Source organism: Podarcis gaigeae (assembly GCF_964106915.1).
Source record: "Podarcis gaigeae genome assembly, chromosome: 2".
Classification (NCBI taxonomy): domain Eukaryota; kingdom Metazoa; phylum Chordata; class Lepidosauria; order Squamata; family Lacertidae; genus Podarcis; species Podarcis gaigeae.
In genome coordinates, this window is record NC_139679.1 from 1,177,608 (window position 1) to 1,193,991 (window position 16,384).

The following is a 16,384-nucleotide window of genomic DNA, read 5'->3' on the forward strand; positions in this document are numbered from 1 at the left end:
AATCTTATCTATGGCATGGAATTTAGGTTAAAATGTATGTTACACAAGAGCATAGTCTGGAGGAATTATTCGAAGTTGAGCTAATAGAGGGGTGCTTGGATACAGCACTTCCTTGCTCCTCTGCTAATTTCCCTAATTTTTCTTCTTGTGCATAAAAATGTTTTTTTAAAGAACCTCTTTTAGGCTTGAATGCTTCCTCTATCTATTCCACCAGACATTTAGAAGCTTCTGTTACCATCTTTCATAAAACACAGTTTGTTGTGTTGTGAAGCTGGCTTGTTTCAACAAAGCATAGTTAAGATTAACCAGAGGTGTGAATGTAACCCTAAACTGCAGTTAATAAAAAATGGAAGCAAATGCTTTCAGTCACCTCATTCACACCATAGGAGAGGAATCCATGAGAGGCTTATTCCCATAACGGCAAACCACTATTTATCATGATGTCTATTATGCCTTCCAGTTGATGAATACCAGATTCCTGGCCTAACCAGGAAGTGAGGGCATCTTCTGAGTGGATTACCACTGGCTTTTCCTTAAAACAACCTGAGATCTTTCTTGTGAACTTTCTTTCTTTTTTTTTTAATAGTATTTATTGAAGTTTTAAGGTTACAAAAAGAAAATAGAAGAAACACCAAATTAAACAAAAGCAAAACAACATATCACAATAAAAAAACAGAAAAATGGAAACAATTAAAAAACACACAAATCGAACCTTTCCATAGCTTGTCTTTCATTTGCTTGTTTCCCTGACCTCCTCACACCTCCCATTTTTGCATTCTAAGTCAATTATCCATTTCAGCAAATCCTTTCCCTCTCTTCAAATTTTTGTTTACTTTCCCTCCTTTCACCAATTAACAATCTATTTTTCTTAAATCTTTGTTACATTTTTGCTAGAATCACATAAATTCATTCCAACATCATTCTAACATTCATTAATTTTACAATGTTTCTGTAAATAGTCTTTAAATTTCTTCCAATCTTCCTCCACCGACTCTTCTCCCTGGTCTCGGATTCTGCCAGTCATTTCCGCCAGTTCCATATAGTCTATCACCTTCATCTGCCATTCTTCCAGAGTGGGTAGATCTTGTGTCTTCCAATACTTTGCAATAAGTATTCTTGCTGCTGTTGTGACATACATAAAGAAAGTTCTGTCCTTCTTTGGCACCAATTGGCCGACCATGCCCAGGAGAAAAGCCTCTGGTTTCTTCAGAAAGGTATATTTAAATACCTTTTTCATTTCATTATAGATCATCTCCCAGAAAGCCTTAATCCTTGGGCATGTCCACCAAAGGTGAAAGAATGTACCTTCAGTCTCTTTACATTTCCAACATTTATTATCGGGCAAGTGATAAATTTTCGCAAGCTTGACTGGTGTCATGTACCACCTGTATATCATTTTCATTATATTCTCTCTTAAGGCATTACATGCTGTGAACTTCATACTTGTGGTCCACAACTGTTCCCAGTCAGCCATCATAATGTTATGTCCAACATCTTGTGCCCATTTAATCATAACAGATTTCACCGTTTCATCCTGAGTGTTCCATTTCAACAGCAAGTTATACATTCTTGACAAATTCTTAGTTTTGGGATCTAACAGTTCTGTTTCCAATTTTGATTTTTCCACCTGGAAGCCATTTTTTTTGTCCAAATTATATGCCTCCATTATTTGATAATAGTGAAGCCAATCTCACACTCTATTTTTTAATTTTTCAAAACTCTGCAGTTTTAATCTGTCTCCCTCTTGTTCCAAAATTTCCCAATATTTCGGCCATTTAGCCTCCATATTGAGCTTTTTCTGAGCCCTCGCTTCCATTGGTGACAGCAACCTTGGGGTTTTATTCTCAAGCAAATCCTTATATCTTATCCAAACATTAAACAGTGCTCTTCTGACAATATGGTTTTTATACGCTTTATGTGCTTTGACCTTATCATACCACAGATATGCATGCTACCCAAAGACATTATTAAAACCTTCTAAATCCAACACATCAGTGTTCTCAAGAAGCATCCATTCTCTTAGCCAGCAAAATGCGGCTGATTCATAAAAAATTTTTAAGTCTGGCAGGGCAAATCCACCTCTTTCCTTAGCGTCAGTTAATATCTTAAATTTTATTCGAGGTTTCTTGCCCTGCCAGACAAATCTAGAGATATCTCTCTGCCACTTCTTGAAACACTCCATTTTATCTAATATTTGCAGTGTTTGAAACAAAAACAACATCCTTGGCAATACATTCATCTTTATCACAGCAATTTGGCCTAGCAATGATAGCTTCAGGTTTGACCATATTTCTAAATCCTTTTTCACTTCCATCCAACATTTTTCATAGTTATCCTTAAACAGATTCACATTCTTGGCAGTCATGTTAACCCCTAGGTATTTCACTTTCTTAACTAATGTTAGCCCTGTCTCCTTCTGAAACCTTTCTCTCTCCATCACTGTTAGATTTTTCTCTAAAACTTTAGTTTTCATCTTATTCAGCTTAAATCCCGCTACTTGTCCAAATTCTTGAATCAATTCCAGTACTCTTTTAGTACTAGATTCTGGCTCCTGTAGTGTCAGTACCAAATCGTCAGCAAATGCTTTCAGTTTGTACTGTTTAGCTCCAACTTGTATACCTTTAACTGTTTGGTCCCTTCTGATAATTTTTTAAAAGAACCTCCAGGACCGATATAAAAAGCAATGGAGAGATTGGGCAACCTTGTCGTGTTCCTTTCTCTATCTTAAATTCTTCCGTCACCACATTATTCACAATTAATTTGGCCTTTTGTTCTGAATAAATTGCACCTACACCATTTTCAAAAACTTGACCAACCCCCATCCCATCCCCTGTAAATTTTTCTTCATAAAACTCCAAGAAATGTTGTCAAAAGCTTTCTCCGCGTCCACAAATATCAAAACTGCTTTGGTATTAATATTCACTTGTAACTTTTCTAAAATGTTAAATATGTTCCTCGTATTATCAGACAAGTGTCTACCCGGCAGAAAGCCAGCTTGGTCTTTATGGATTTCTTCTACTAATACCTTTTTTAGTCTCTTAGCCAAAATATCAGCAAAAATTTTATAGTCCACATTAAGAAAGGATATGGGGCGGTAGTTCTTAAGCTGTGTCTTCTCAGACTCTGTTTTCAGTATAAGTGTAATATAAGCTTCCTTCCACGACTCTGGTGCCTTTTCCCCTTCCAATATTCCATTACACACTTCCATTAAAGGCTGTATTAACCAATCTTTCAAGGTTCTGTAGTATCTTGAAGTCAAACCGTCCGGTCCTGGGGATTTACCCAATTGCATATTCTGGATGGCCCCTTCTATCTCTTGCTCCAACCAAATCTCCGTAATTGGCCCTAAGGTCCAAAAGATATTTCGGAATATCTTTAAATATTTCCACTCTTGACTGCAATATTCCCAAGGGCTTCTGAAAGTGCCAGCCCAAGATTTTATCTTTCTCCTCTTTGGATCGGAGGGTAATCAGACAATCTCTTACTCTATTCTTCTTCCCTCCTCTTCCAAGCCTGAAGGCACTCACGATTTTCACTCCTTCTTGTTCCAAGTCCAGCTTCCAAAACTCTGCAAATTCCTGTGTAAGAAATTCTATCAAACTATCTTTCTCCAATTCAGGTACAGCTCTAATCCTCAAGTTCACCTGTTTTTCCTTGAGCTCAATCATAGACAAAATCAGCCTATGATCCTCAACCTGTCTCTGAATGTCTGGGACTCTCTTTGTTTCCAGTTGTGTTACTTTAACTTCCACAGCGTCCACTTTTCCCTTAGCTTCCTCTGCAATTTGACGGGTCGAGGAAGACTCCTGTATCAGTTTCTGTATTGCTTCTATATTAGTATTCAACTTTTGTCCCAGACTATTTATACTTTCCGTGTTTATGTCAATTTTGGCATTGGTGGCATCTACCTTCGCATTTGATGCATCGACTTTTATATTTGTCTCATCTACTTTCCTGCTGAGTTTTTCCAAAGATTCATTTATCTTACCTAGCACCGTCGCTAAAGCCTCTTCTGATGACATTCCTCTTTGTTTTGGTTGAGTTGGCGCAGCTGCAGATGGTACAGACGGACCAGATGCTGACGATCTTCTCTGCCAAGGCTTCCCAGATCTCGTTGTTGATAAATCTACTTTCTCTTTCCCATTTGCCATAACACTCAAAAAGTCCAAGGTCAGTCCCACAGTCAGGCAGTTTTATCTTTCTAAAGGAAAGTTTCCACAACTACCTCTAGGGGGAAACAGTTGCAATCTGTACTTATATTTATCCAAAATAGCACCTTTTAAAACGTAACTCAAAAAAGAAATTTAGTTTCAGTTTTCCGTTACTTTATCTCCCCCTTAAAAATCAGAGGGGCAGTTAGACACAGTTAAACACAATGTATCTCTCTTTTGACAGCCAACAGTCAGAGCACATTCCAAATACGGCAGCCTTATTGTCAAATTTGAAGCCCGTTCCCAGGGTCTGAGCAGTGGAGTTTTAATTTCCTTCCCTCTCTCTCGCAGGTATAAAAAGTCCAATACGTCTCCCCCCTCTTCTCCTGCTTCCAGGGTGGAGTTTTCTATTTTAGAAGTTGAAATTTTAATCCTTTCCAGTCGGCTCTCCAAGACTCTAGCTTGCAGCCTCTTTGCTTTGTTCTGTCTACAAAAGCGGAAGGCGGACTTCCTGTTCATGCCTCCCCGCTACAGTTCCAAATTATAAGTTTTCTTCCTTTAAAAGTTCCAATTTGTTTTGTTCTTAAATAATATCTTTACGATCCAATTGTTCTACTCACGGGTAGTGCCTTTTTAAGCCCAATTGTTCACAGGGAAAAGTCAGCGCTCTCTGGCAATGGCTATGCGGCTTCACTCCGTGGAAAGAGCAGTCGATTCACAGCACCACGCTGCTCACCCCACTTCGCTACGGAGCCCCACGAACGGGTTTCCCCGCAAGTAGGGGAGGCGCTGAGGGTGCCCGCCGAATCCCACGCTCACAGGCTTCACCCGCCTGTGATTTCTGGAGGGTCTCCGCCTTCGCCGTGGTGGCCAGACTCAATTTTCACGGAGCAAATTCCTCTTGGTCAGAGGAATTCAGCCATTACCGATGGCGCCAACCCGGAAGTGCTCCTGTGAACTTTCTTGATGTATAAGGCAGATAGCAAGTTAGACTACATTTTACTAAAAGCAGGCCCACTGCAATGAATGGACTCAAGTCTGCTACGCTTTGCTCTGAGTGGGACTTACATTGAAAAGGATGATCAACTGTAAAGCCAATGGACTTCAGTTCAGTATGCTGAGCAATGGATGTTTAATTTTTTAGGTAAATAAACTGATATGATAACACTCTTGAAGTTTAGACATGTTTCCTTTCAGAGGTGCAATCATCTTCCTAGTTGGATCTACTCTGAGTAGAATTAGCACTGGATACAACCCTCAGCTTTTCTGCTGTGACAATGTTCCAGAGCACATGCAGCCACACTTTGAAAGTCATGTTATCAATGAGTGTGCAGCTCCTTGCCATTTCTCTCTGGGTTGCCATCAACTTAAATGAGATCAAGACTATGCATGTGATGGTTTCATTGCCTCTTGCTCCCCAGAGCTTCTCCACAATGCGCACAAGCTCACGGTGTAGACACCACACTGGAATCTCCAAGGGAGACAGCACTTGTCACAACACAGCCTGGCAAATCCGCCTGGATTTTGTGGATGACCTGGTCTTGGAACTCTAACCCCCTTATATCAAGATGTCTGAGCCGGGGCAATTTCTGGCAAACGGCCACAATGGCTTCTGAGGAAAGCTTGCAGCAGGACTCCAGGCAGAGGTCCTCCAAGTCTAGCAAGCTGCTTAAACAAGGAAGACCTCTGTTTTCCAGAGAAGGATTGTCCCCGAGGTCCAAACTTTGCAGGTGCCTCATGTGGAATGCAATGACATGTGTGAGTAAATTGCCAATGCTACAGCGGCGCAGGGTGAGGTGCTCTAGGCCTCCCAGGTGTGGTGCTGCTGCCTGGAAACCTTCAACAGTTATCCGGTACGCCTCGGACAGGACCAGAGTCTTGAGATTGCCCTGGATGGAGATGTTCAGCAGGTGCTGACTGGAGAAGGCAGGGACATTCTGGATTACAAGGTGCTGAATCTGTGGAAAGGCAGGGCAGGTCTTCGAGGCTTCAGACACTTTGAACCACAGAGAAGGGATCTCGCAGGAGCTCAGTTCCAGGGTCGTGACAGAGGAAGGGATGCAATCATAGGAGAGTGAGCGAAGGTCTGTCTCTGTCAGGCACAGGCGGTGGAGATTGGGGCATTGCCTGCCCAAGGCCTGCATTAGTGCTGGGGTAAAAACTTCTTGCTTGCAAATGGAGTGGAGGGATCCCCGTGCCTTCAGCGTCCGCAGGCTGCCTCGAAGATTGTTCCGCAGCAAGTGCCATAGGGCCTTGGAGGACATCTAAGTACAGGGAAGTGAAGTTTGCATGCATATCAAAAGCCACATGGGCACACGAGGAAGAGAGCACTACAACTGCCAAATCACTGCCAGACCAACTGACGCCAGGCTGCAAGGCTGTCCTCATTGACAGGCCCATGCAACTCTGTGGGACTTGCACCTTGGGGGAACATAAAGGGCAACAGATGGCGGAACATGCACAGTTTGCATCCAATTTCCTAATGCATCACATCCACACTGCATATTTAAAGTTTCCCCTACCCCCCGAAATCCCAGGAACTAGAGTTTGTTAACGGTGTTTGGAATTATGGTTCTGTGAAGGGTAAACTACAGTTTCCATGGTTCTTTAGGAGGAAGCCATGTGCTTTATAGTGTGGATGTCAAATGTACTGGCAAAATGTTGAAGTTTCCAAAATGTTGTTTCATTTGCTGTTTGGGAACTCAGGAAAGGGATGGAAATGTTTCATTTTAATTTAGATGCATGCAGGGAGAAGGGGGTGGGACCTCAGAAGCAAATCTCACTGTGCCCAATGAGGCTGACTTCTTAGAAATTTTAGGATTATAGCCTAAGATTCCAGTGACTAAGGACTGAGCCTGCTCTCATCCTCCCCTGACTAATAAACCTAAAATAAATTGTACAAAATAGTGTATTAAATTTACAGAATTTTGTACATTAAGTACATTAATTTGCATAATTTATACAGGTTGCCAGAAAGTCTCATGCCTGCTGTCCGCTGGATCATTTTGCTCCAGGATACTGGATATCTGGCTAAAGTCATCCTCTAGCATTTTTGCACTGACTCTGATCTGGCATAGCCTGCTCCTCACATGGGGGAAGGGCCAGAGGTCAGTGGCAGAACACTTGCTTTGCCTGCAGAAGGTCCCAGTTTCCATTCCTGGCATCTCCAGGTGGAAACCCTGGAAAGCTGCAGCCAATCATTGTACAGTGGTACCTCTGGTTGCGAACAGGATCCGTTCTGGATGCCTGTTTGCAACATGAAAAGAACGCAACCCGCGTCTGCACATGCGCGGGTTGAGATTCATCGCTTCTGTGCATGGACACGACATCATTTTGCGCGTCTGTGCATGCGCAAGCGGCAAAACCCAGAAGTAACCCTTTCTGGTACTTCTGGGTCACCGTGGGACGTATCCAGAAAGAACATAACATGAAGCGGAGATAACATGAGGTATGACTGTACATAGTACTTGGCTATGTGGGCCTCTTCTCTGACTTGGTGTAGGGCAGCTCCCTATGCGCCTACCTACCCAGGCCTGTTGCCACAACTACCCAGCAACTAGTTTAAGACGGAGGGCAGGCATTTTTACCTTGTAAGGAGTTAGGTCCAAGAATCTCCACAGCAATTTGTCCCGCACCAAGCGACGCCATCGTCTGCAGACTCTGCAGGAAGATGAGAATAGCTGAGTCATTGTCATGGGCCTGAGATGAAACAGCCAGTTTGATCATCTGGCATCCTGCCATACCTAGGGTTGCCATATTTCCAAAAGTGAAAATTGGGACAGAAAAGTTGTTGGGCTTTTTAGGTTTTGCCCAAATCTCAAACAATTGAACAAACTGTAAGTTTTTGAACTAATTTTAAGGGAAATCACCAAAAACAACACTACTGACATGGGTTGCCATAGACACACATTGTCCCAGATTTTTCAACGATTTCCACCTGGATGCTGTTTCCAGCTGTTTCTGATTGCCAGCTATATCTAGGAAGTTCCAGACATATGGCAAGCCTAGCCAAACGGCACAGAACCAAGCAGGAGGGCAACCATACTGCTTGAATAATTACATTGCCTGGAATTAACTTTCCTGGAATCTGTACAGCAGATGACTGCTGCTTGGACTCCTCTTTGCTCTGATGTTGCCTTGAGAGGAGAACAGCTGCGTGATAAGGGAGAAAGGCTGAAGCAGGTTGAGGAGGAGGCTTGGAGCTGAGCAGGCAGAAGGTAAAAAGTGTGTATTAAACTGAAGTTAATAGAGTAACTTAGTTTATAGAGATTTTTTGCACTGATATTTTGGGTATGGCTGGGGCTAGAAATGGGATTGATCTTAACGTTGTGTGTTTTTTGGAACCGTTAGCCATTTTGAGTTTCTTTTGCAAAATATGAAGTATATAAACTTTTAAAGTAAAATGGGAATGGGGGGGGGATAAACACATGAATAACCGCCTCCGATAATTTCACATTCGATAATGATGGCATAATGTGAACAGCTCACTGGGCAGAGCACGAGACTTAATCTGCGGGTCGTGGGTTCGATTCCTGCCTTGCAGGGCGTTGGACTAGAGGGCCCTCGCGGCCCCGCCCCTTCCTAGTTCCAGCGGTCCAACCACAACGCCCCTGCAGGCGAGCCTGGGCATTGCAGCCCCGCCCTGGCCAGGAAGCGGCTCGAGAGGAGGGAGAGCGGCAGCCGCAGGATGGACCGAACCACTCTGTGGAAGTGGGGGGGGGAACCATGAAGCCGGGAGAAGGGAAGGAAACACCCACCGGGCCCCGCCCAGCCGGTCGCGCGGCGGCAGGCACTCCAGAATCCGGAGCAGAAGCGAGTCCGGGAGGGCGCACAGGCCTGGCCGCTCCATTCTGCCGCCATTGGTTCCTTCCGCGGGCTGCTCCGACCTCGCTTCCGCTTCCTCTGGGAGAGAGTCCCCCGGAAGTAGATCTCGTGATTCCTCTTCCAGGGCGTTGCTTCCGTTTCCGCCTGGTCTCCGGCTGTCAAGAGTCCGCTGAATTCAGGTAGGTCCGGAGCGGCAAGCGGGGATCCTCCGGGGCCGGAGACGGGGCGGGCCTCCCGTCGCCCTGGCCCCAGGCCTCTGGCCCTGCTGGCTGGGGCAGGCGGGGGCTGGAGGGCAACCCGCGCGGCCTCTCCCGGGGCTGCCCAGGCGCTGCGCTGAGTTGCTCCGCGTCGAGGGGCAGAGGCCTCCTTTCTCCGGTGGACATGCGTGCAAATGCCAATGTCCTGAAAAACGAGCCTTTGTTTTCTATGCTTCCGGTGCGGTTCATTTCGAGCTCTTTGCTATGTGGCTTTAAATGTGCTTGTGCCTGGTGGGGTTATTGGTTCGTTTCGTTAGTGTGCTTGTTTTTATTATGTTCTCTGTGGTTTTATTCTGCATTTTTTTTTTTTTTTTTGCTGTGAACCACCCTGAAATCTTCAGATGAAGGGCGGTATGCAAATTTAATAAATAATAGTAATAATAAAAATAATAATTGAATCATAGAATCATAGAGTTGGAAGAGACCACAAGGGCCATCGAGTCCAACCTCCTGCCAAGCAGGAAACACCATCAGAGCACTCCTGACATATGATTGTCAAGCCTCTGCTTAAAGACCTCCAAAGAAGGAGACTCCACCACACTCCTTGGCAGCAAATTCCACTGTCGAACAGCTCTTACTGTCAGGAAGTTCTTCCTAATGTTTAGGTGGAATCTTTTTTCTTGTAGTTTGGAACCATTGCTCCGTGTCCGCTTCTCTGGAGCAGCAGAAAACAACCTTTCTCCCTCCTCTATGTGACATCCTTTTATATATTTGAACATGGCTATCATATCACCCCTTAACCTCCTCTTCTCCAGGCTAAACATGCCCAGCTCCCTTAGCCGTTCCTCATAAGGCATCGTTTCCAGGCCTTTGACCATTTTGGTTGCCCTCCTCTGGACACGTTCCAGTTTGTCAGTGTCCTTCTTGAACTGTGGTGCCCAGAACTGGACACAGTACTCCAGGTGAGGTCTGACCAGAGCAGAAGACAGTGGCACTATTACTTCCCTTGATCTAGATGCTATACTTCTATTGATGCAGCCCAGAATTGCATTGGCTTTTTTAGCTGCTGCGTCACACTGTTGGCTCATGTCAAGTTTGTGGTCAACCAAGACTCCTAGATCCTTTTCACATGTACTGCTAATTGTTTGGAATCCATCTGAGGATAAATGTACAGAATGTGAATCCATCCCTTTGCAGTTGGATTGTTGAAAGAGTGGTTATTGTGTAACTAAAATACTGGGGGAAAACTAGAAGTGGATTCCTGTGTTTTATCCTAGTTATGTGCCTTTGAGAGTTGTGAATAAAGATTTCCCATGATGTTAACGTTCTGGTGGGAGAAGTTGTACTGGTAACACTTCTCTATCTTAATTTTCTTTAATCATCAGTATTCCCTGTCAGTTGAGAAAGCATCCCCCCATTTTTTTTCCGATTCTGCTTTTAAAAACTGTATACCCCCACCTGTTTTAGGACTAAGTGGCATAAGACATACACTTTTAAACAAATGAATCATCCTGTCTTTTCTTCCCAACAGAGCCTCAGAAGGCAGGAGGCCAAAGGTCTCCTTGACCAGCAGTTTCTTGGGGTGGTTCTGGCACCTGGTCGGGATGATTGAAGTGGTTTGCAACGATCGGCTGGGCAAGAAAGTGAGAGTGAAGTGCAAGTATCCAAAGCTCAAAAGAAGTAGCTTCTGCAGGAGGCTCGAATGGCATCTTCCTGCCCTATATGCAGCAATTGTGTTTTATTTGAGGCTCTGGTGTATGAAGAGGAGGCAAGGTAGTGATCACTTGGGACATGAACATGGTTTGAAAGGAGGTTCCATTTTTTAATTGTGTACCTGTTGTTTAGTTGTTTAGTAATATCCGACTCTTTGTGACCCCATGGACCAGAGCACGCCAGGCACTCCTGTCTTCCACTGCCTCCTGCAGTTTGGTCAAACTCATGCTGGTAGCTTCGAGAGCACTGTCCAACCATCTTGTCCTCTGTCGTCCCCTTCTCCTTTCCCAACATCAGGGTCTTTTCCAGAGAGTCTTCTCTTCCCATGAGGTGGCCAAAGTATTGGAGCCTCAGCTTCACAATCTGTCCTTCCAGTGAGCATTCAGGGCTGATTTCCTTCAGAATGCATAGGTTTGATCTTCTTGCAGTCCATGGGACTCTCAAGAGTCTCCTCCAGCATCATAATTCAAAAGTATCAATTCTTCGGCGATCAGCCTTCTTTATGGTCCAGCTCTCACTTCCATACATCACTACTGGGAAAACCATGGCTTTAACTATACAGACCTTTGTTGGCAGGGTGATGTCTCTGCTTTTTAAGATGCTATCTAGGCTTGCCATCGCTTTTCTCCCAAGAAGCAGGAGTCTTTTAATTTGGTGACTGCCTTCACCATCTGCAGTGATCATGGAGCCCAAGAAAGTAAAATCTCTCACTGCCTCCCTTTCTTCCTCTTCTATTTGCCAGGAGGTGATGGGACCAGTGGCCATGATCTTAGTTTTTTTGATGTTGAGCTTCAGACCATATTTTGCGCTCTCCTCTTTCACCCTCATTAAAAGGTTATTTAATTCCTCCTCACTTTCTGCCATCAAGGTTGTGTCATCTGCTTATCTGAGGTTGTTGATATTTCTTCTGGCAATCCTAATTCCGGCTTGGGATTCATCCAGCCCAGCCTTTCGCATGAAGAATTCCGCATATAAGTTAAATAAGCAGGGAGACAATATAGAGCCTTGTCATACTCCTTTCCCAATTTTGAACCAATCAGTTGTTCCATATCCAGTTCTAACTGTAGCTTCTTGTCCCACATAGAGATTTCTCAGGGGACAGATGAGGTGATCAGGCACTCCCATTTCCTTAAGAACTTGCCATAGTTTGCTGTGGTTGACGCAGTCAAAGGCTTTTGTGTAGTCAATGAAGGAGAAGTAGATGTTTTTCTGGAACTCTCTAGCTTTGTCCATAATCCAGTGCATGTTTGCAATTTGTTCTCTGGTTCCTCTGCCACTTCGAAATCCAGCTTGTACTTCTGGGAGTTCTTGGTCCCCATACTGCTTAAGCCTGTCTTGTAGAATTTTAAGCATAACCTTGCTAGCATGTGAAATGAGTGCAATTGTGCAGTAGTTGGAGCATTCTTTGGCACTGCCCTTCTTTGGGATTGGGATGTAGACTGAATTTCTCCAATCCTCTGGCCACTGCTGAGTTTTCCAAATCTGCTGGCATATTGAGTGTAGCACCTTAACAGCATCATCTTTTAAAATTTTAAATAGTTCAGCTGAAATATCATCACTTCTACTGGCCTTGTTAGTAGCAGTGCTTTCTAAGACCCATTTGACTTCACTCTCTAGGATGTTTGGCTCAAGGTCAGCAACCACACTGCCTGGGCTATACGGGACATCCATATCTTTCTGGTATAATTCCTCTGTGTATTCTTGCCACCTCTTCTTGATGTCTTCTGCTTCTGTTAGGTCCTTACCACTTTTATCCTTTATTATGGTAATTTTTGCATGAAATGTTTCTTTCGTATCTCCAATTTTCTTGAATAGATCTCTGGTTTTTTCCATTCTATTGTTTTCCTCTATTTCTTTGCATTGCTCGTTTAAGAAGGCCCTATTGTCTCTCCTTGCTATTTTTTGGAAATCTGCATTCAATTTCCCGTATCTTTCACTATCTCCCTCACATTTTTCTTGCCTTCTCTCCCCTACTATAGCCACAGTCAGCTGCAGGTCTTGTTTTTGCTGACTGTATAGAGCTTCTCCATCTTTGGCTGCAGAATTGTGTGGCTAGCAAGAAGATATAATAAGATATCTCTTACTGTGAGTGCAGGGTTTATGGGAGGGGTAGTACCTTTGGTTGGGGAACACGTTGTGCTCCTTCTGGGGTAGTTTATTCACCTTTGGTCCCCACACTGCACTCAGCTCTCGCCTGTGGCTCCTAGAAGCTGTCAGCATGTGGAATCAGCCACAACCCAGGAAACAGCTTAGACTGGCTGGGGAAACCAGGTTAGGGTAGCCAACAGGAGAGGCAATGGGTATGTGAAAATGGAGGTGAAAAATTGCAGCTATAAGTACTCAGGCTTCAGCTCAGTTGGGACTGAGTATTTAAGATCTCACAGAAGAGCTGGGGAGTAAAGAGAAAGGGAGAACTGGCACTGTTTAGGAAGAAGATTTCAGGTCTAAGGCAGGCATCTCCAAACATGGCCCTCCAGACGTTTTGGGACTACAGTTCCCATCATCCTTGACCACTGGTCCTGTTAGCTAGGGATGATGGAAGTGGTAGTCCCAACACATCTCGAGGGCCAAGTTTGGGGGTGCCTGGTCTAAGGGAATGGGTGGTTTAAGGGTGCAGGTAACCTTTGGGTGACTGAAGCAGCACAATCATGCCTTTTCGTAAATTGTGACACACATTTTATGGTTGGAGCTGAGGAAAGGGTTCTTTAATAAGTGTATGGATTGTGCATATGTGTATGTTTGGATCGTACATGTCTAACTCAGGAGTGGGAAAGCTGTGGCCCTCCAGGCGGTGCTGGACTGAAATCTTCCTCCTCTCTATGTATTGGCAATTCTGCCTGGGGCTGATGGGAGCTGGAGTCCAAAAACATTTGAAGGGTCAGAGGTTAGTCACCCTTTGTTTAAGTGGTATCCACCCTGTGCTTGTAACATCCAAATATGTTTCTTCTTCCATGTATTGGCAAGCATAACTCGAGGCCACTGTGTGTGACATACATGTGTGCACAGCCCCAATTGTGTTGGGCATCCAGGTACTATATTGCTTGGGACTGGTAGATGGTGCACAATGAACACGTAGTCTGCTTACTGCTTTTGATTTAAGACATCCTTTCCTTAACTCGTACCACCACTCAGCTCTGACGACACCATTAGGGACTTGAAAAAGCTGATTGCTGCGCAGACTGGCACGCGGTGGGACAAGATTGTGTTGAAGAAATGGTGAGTAGAAATGAGCAAAGCATCAGGGCCCCTCAGGCAGTTCTCTCAGCTTGTTCTTAGCACTAACAATGCAATAGCACAGTTCATGCTTTCAGTACAAGAAGCCCAGATCTCCAGGTTTCCACACATGATTACAGACCTGCGTGCATGTTGTACTGCTTAGTATTGATCTTCGTAAACCACTTACAGTATTTGTATAGTTCCTTTCAACCATAGTGGTTCTTCAAAGCAATTATCATAATCAAAAACAGCAATTGATAATATCAATTAAAAGCAATTAATTTTAAACTATAATGATCCATACCAAAACAAGGAAAATATGATAGTGGCATAAAGTTCCAAAATTGCCAGGTAAAAATCAAACAGAAAATAAATAAGTCTTGCCCTCTGAGAGGAATAGAAAGAATGTGCCAACCATACTTGGAGGAAAAGAGAATCTCATAGCTTAGGGGCAGGCCGCTGAAAAGGCCTTACTCTTCATTGATGATAGGCTAAACTCCATAGTTGCAATGTGGAGTGGGCCTGATGGATAGTTTTTAATGTCTAGGGTGGGTGTGCCTCATATAGAAAGAGGCTGGGGAAACCCAGCCAGATGGGCGGGGTATGCATAATAAAATGGTTGTTGTTAAGGACCCATTCCATTTAGAACTTTCAAGGCAAAATCCTTCAATCTGAGTTGCAGTAAGAAACAGATCTCTTAAAATGGGCATAACCTGATTGCAGAATCTTACTCTTCTTGCAAATGGGTAGCTATATCTGTACCAGTTGAAGTTTCTATGCTAACTTTAAAGACAGCTCCATAGAGAAGCCTATTGGCTCTGGTGTGTGTGTGTGTGTGTGTGTGTGTGTGTGTGTGTGTATAATCCACCATGTTAGTTGTTGAAATTTTAACAATGTCATAATTGCCATATTTAATTGAGCTGTGTAACAAATTACGGTTGACTAACTGCCTTTCTTGTTAATGTTTTAGGTATACAATTTTCAAGGACCATGTTTCATTGGCAGACTGTATCCTTAAAAAATCTTGGTGATTTGCGGTAAATTAATAGGCTGGCCAGGTGGGTCCAGAGGGGGTGGAAAGAAGGGGGTAATACTCTTCAGCTTGAACTGAGCAGATTTCGATCATGGTTAATTTATTTCTTTTTTACTCCAGTTGGGTGGGGTATAAATAATAACAATAATAAATAATTTACATAAATAAATTTATGTAAACTATTTCTCTACTACTTTACATCTATAAAATAATAATAATCACTTTCCTATCATGCACATAGACAGAAACTTTTAAAGATGTGTAGATTGGTTTCTACTTATGAACGCTTTCCATAAAATATTGAAGTGAATTCACAGTAAAGACAACGATAAAACAATTAAAAACAGTAAGTTTTTAAATGATATGACTACTCTGTGCAGTTGGGCAGCATTTAGAGTGAATCTGTTGGGATGTATATGGGCTTGGATAATTCATAAATTAAGTATGAATTTCAGCACCTATGATAAATTTCAAAAGTATCATTATTCTGGCATTGTGGTAGAATTTTCCCATCATATACATCAAGCTCAATTTATAAAAATACAGAAATATTTTTCAGTGGAATTTTACCTTAACTTCTCACTTCCAGATGAAATTCATGATGGCATGAACCTAGAACTATATTATCAGTAGTTTCGTTGTGACAGATGCTGCCTTTTCTATTGTCTGTTTTTTTTTTCATTCTTTGTTTCTCATTTGACAAACTCTTGATTATTTGGCTGCATGAGGTTTAGTTAAGAGTATTTTATCCCTGAGCACAATATACCAGGAATGAATACCAGACTATTCAGACTGTCTTTTATTGTTTAGGTTTTTAAAAAATCTTTATAATAAACGTGACCCGATATGTGTGACCTGACTCTGTGTGCAGTGTATCTTTGAAACACAGAAACCTTAAGTGTCATATATATGAAAACGATATCTATAATACGTGCTGCATGAGTGGGCAGGCCTGAGTGGAGAGAGAGTTGGAAGGGGCCCATAGGGCCATCTAGTCCACCCCTGCAATGCAGGAATCTTTTTGTCCAATGTGGGGCTCGAACCTGCGACCCTGAGTTGAAGAGTCTGGACTATCCAGACTCTCATGAGTTATTTAGAAATTAACCCGGGATAGTGGAAGATGGGTGAATCGAGAATGGGTGTGCAGGCAGCGGGCGCCTTGCAAAAGGAACCAAATATTCTCCACCTTTTTGGTCTCTAGGCATAGCTGCCAACGTTTCCCTTTTTTAAGGGAAATTCCCTTATTCCGA

The 16,384-nt window shown here is 43.3% G+C and overlaps 3 protein-coding genes across 5 annotated transcripts in view; 2 read left to right on the top strand and 1 right to left on the bottom strand.

Annotated features, from left to right (window-relative positions):
* LOC310840067 (uncharacterized protein) overlaps positions 1-16,384 on the top strand; it is a 437,006-nt gene that overhangs the window by 237,802 nt on the left and 182,820 nt on the right. The gene's annotated exons all lie outside the window — the stretch shown is intronic.
* FBXL12 (F-box and leucine rich repeat protein 12) lies at positions 5,267-9,148 on the bottom strand. Of its 2 annotated transcripts, none has more exons than XM_083729252.1 (3): positions 8,909-9,148; positions 7,739-7,811; positions 5,267-6,415 (listed from the first exon to the last, which is right to left on the bottom strand). In XM_083729252.1, the coding sequence occupies exons 1-3, from the start codon at positions 8,998-9,000 to the stop codon at positions 5,597-5,599; spliced, it is 984 nt and encodes a 327-aa protein (XP_083585378.1). In that variant the 5' UTR covers positions 9,001-9,148; the 3' UTR covers positions 5,267-5,596. The 2 variants fall into 2 exon arrangements, with proteins under 2 accessions (XP_083585378.1, XP_083585379.1); XM_083729253.1 differs by lacking the exon at positions 8,909-9,148 and adding an exon at positions 8,640-8,810.
* Positions 9,342-15,993, top strand: UBL5 (ubiquitin like 5). Its single transcript, XM_083729290.1, is given in 6 exon segments — positions 9,342-9,395; positions 9,397-9,410; positions 10,704-10,832; positions 14,018-14,101; positions 15,072-15,109; positions 15,724-15,993. Coding segments are annotated over 6 exon segments (348 nt in total). The 5' UTR covers positions 9,342-9,356; the 3' UTR covers positions 15,768-15,993.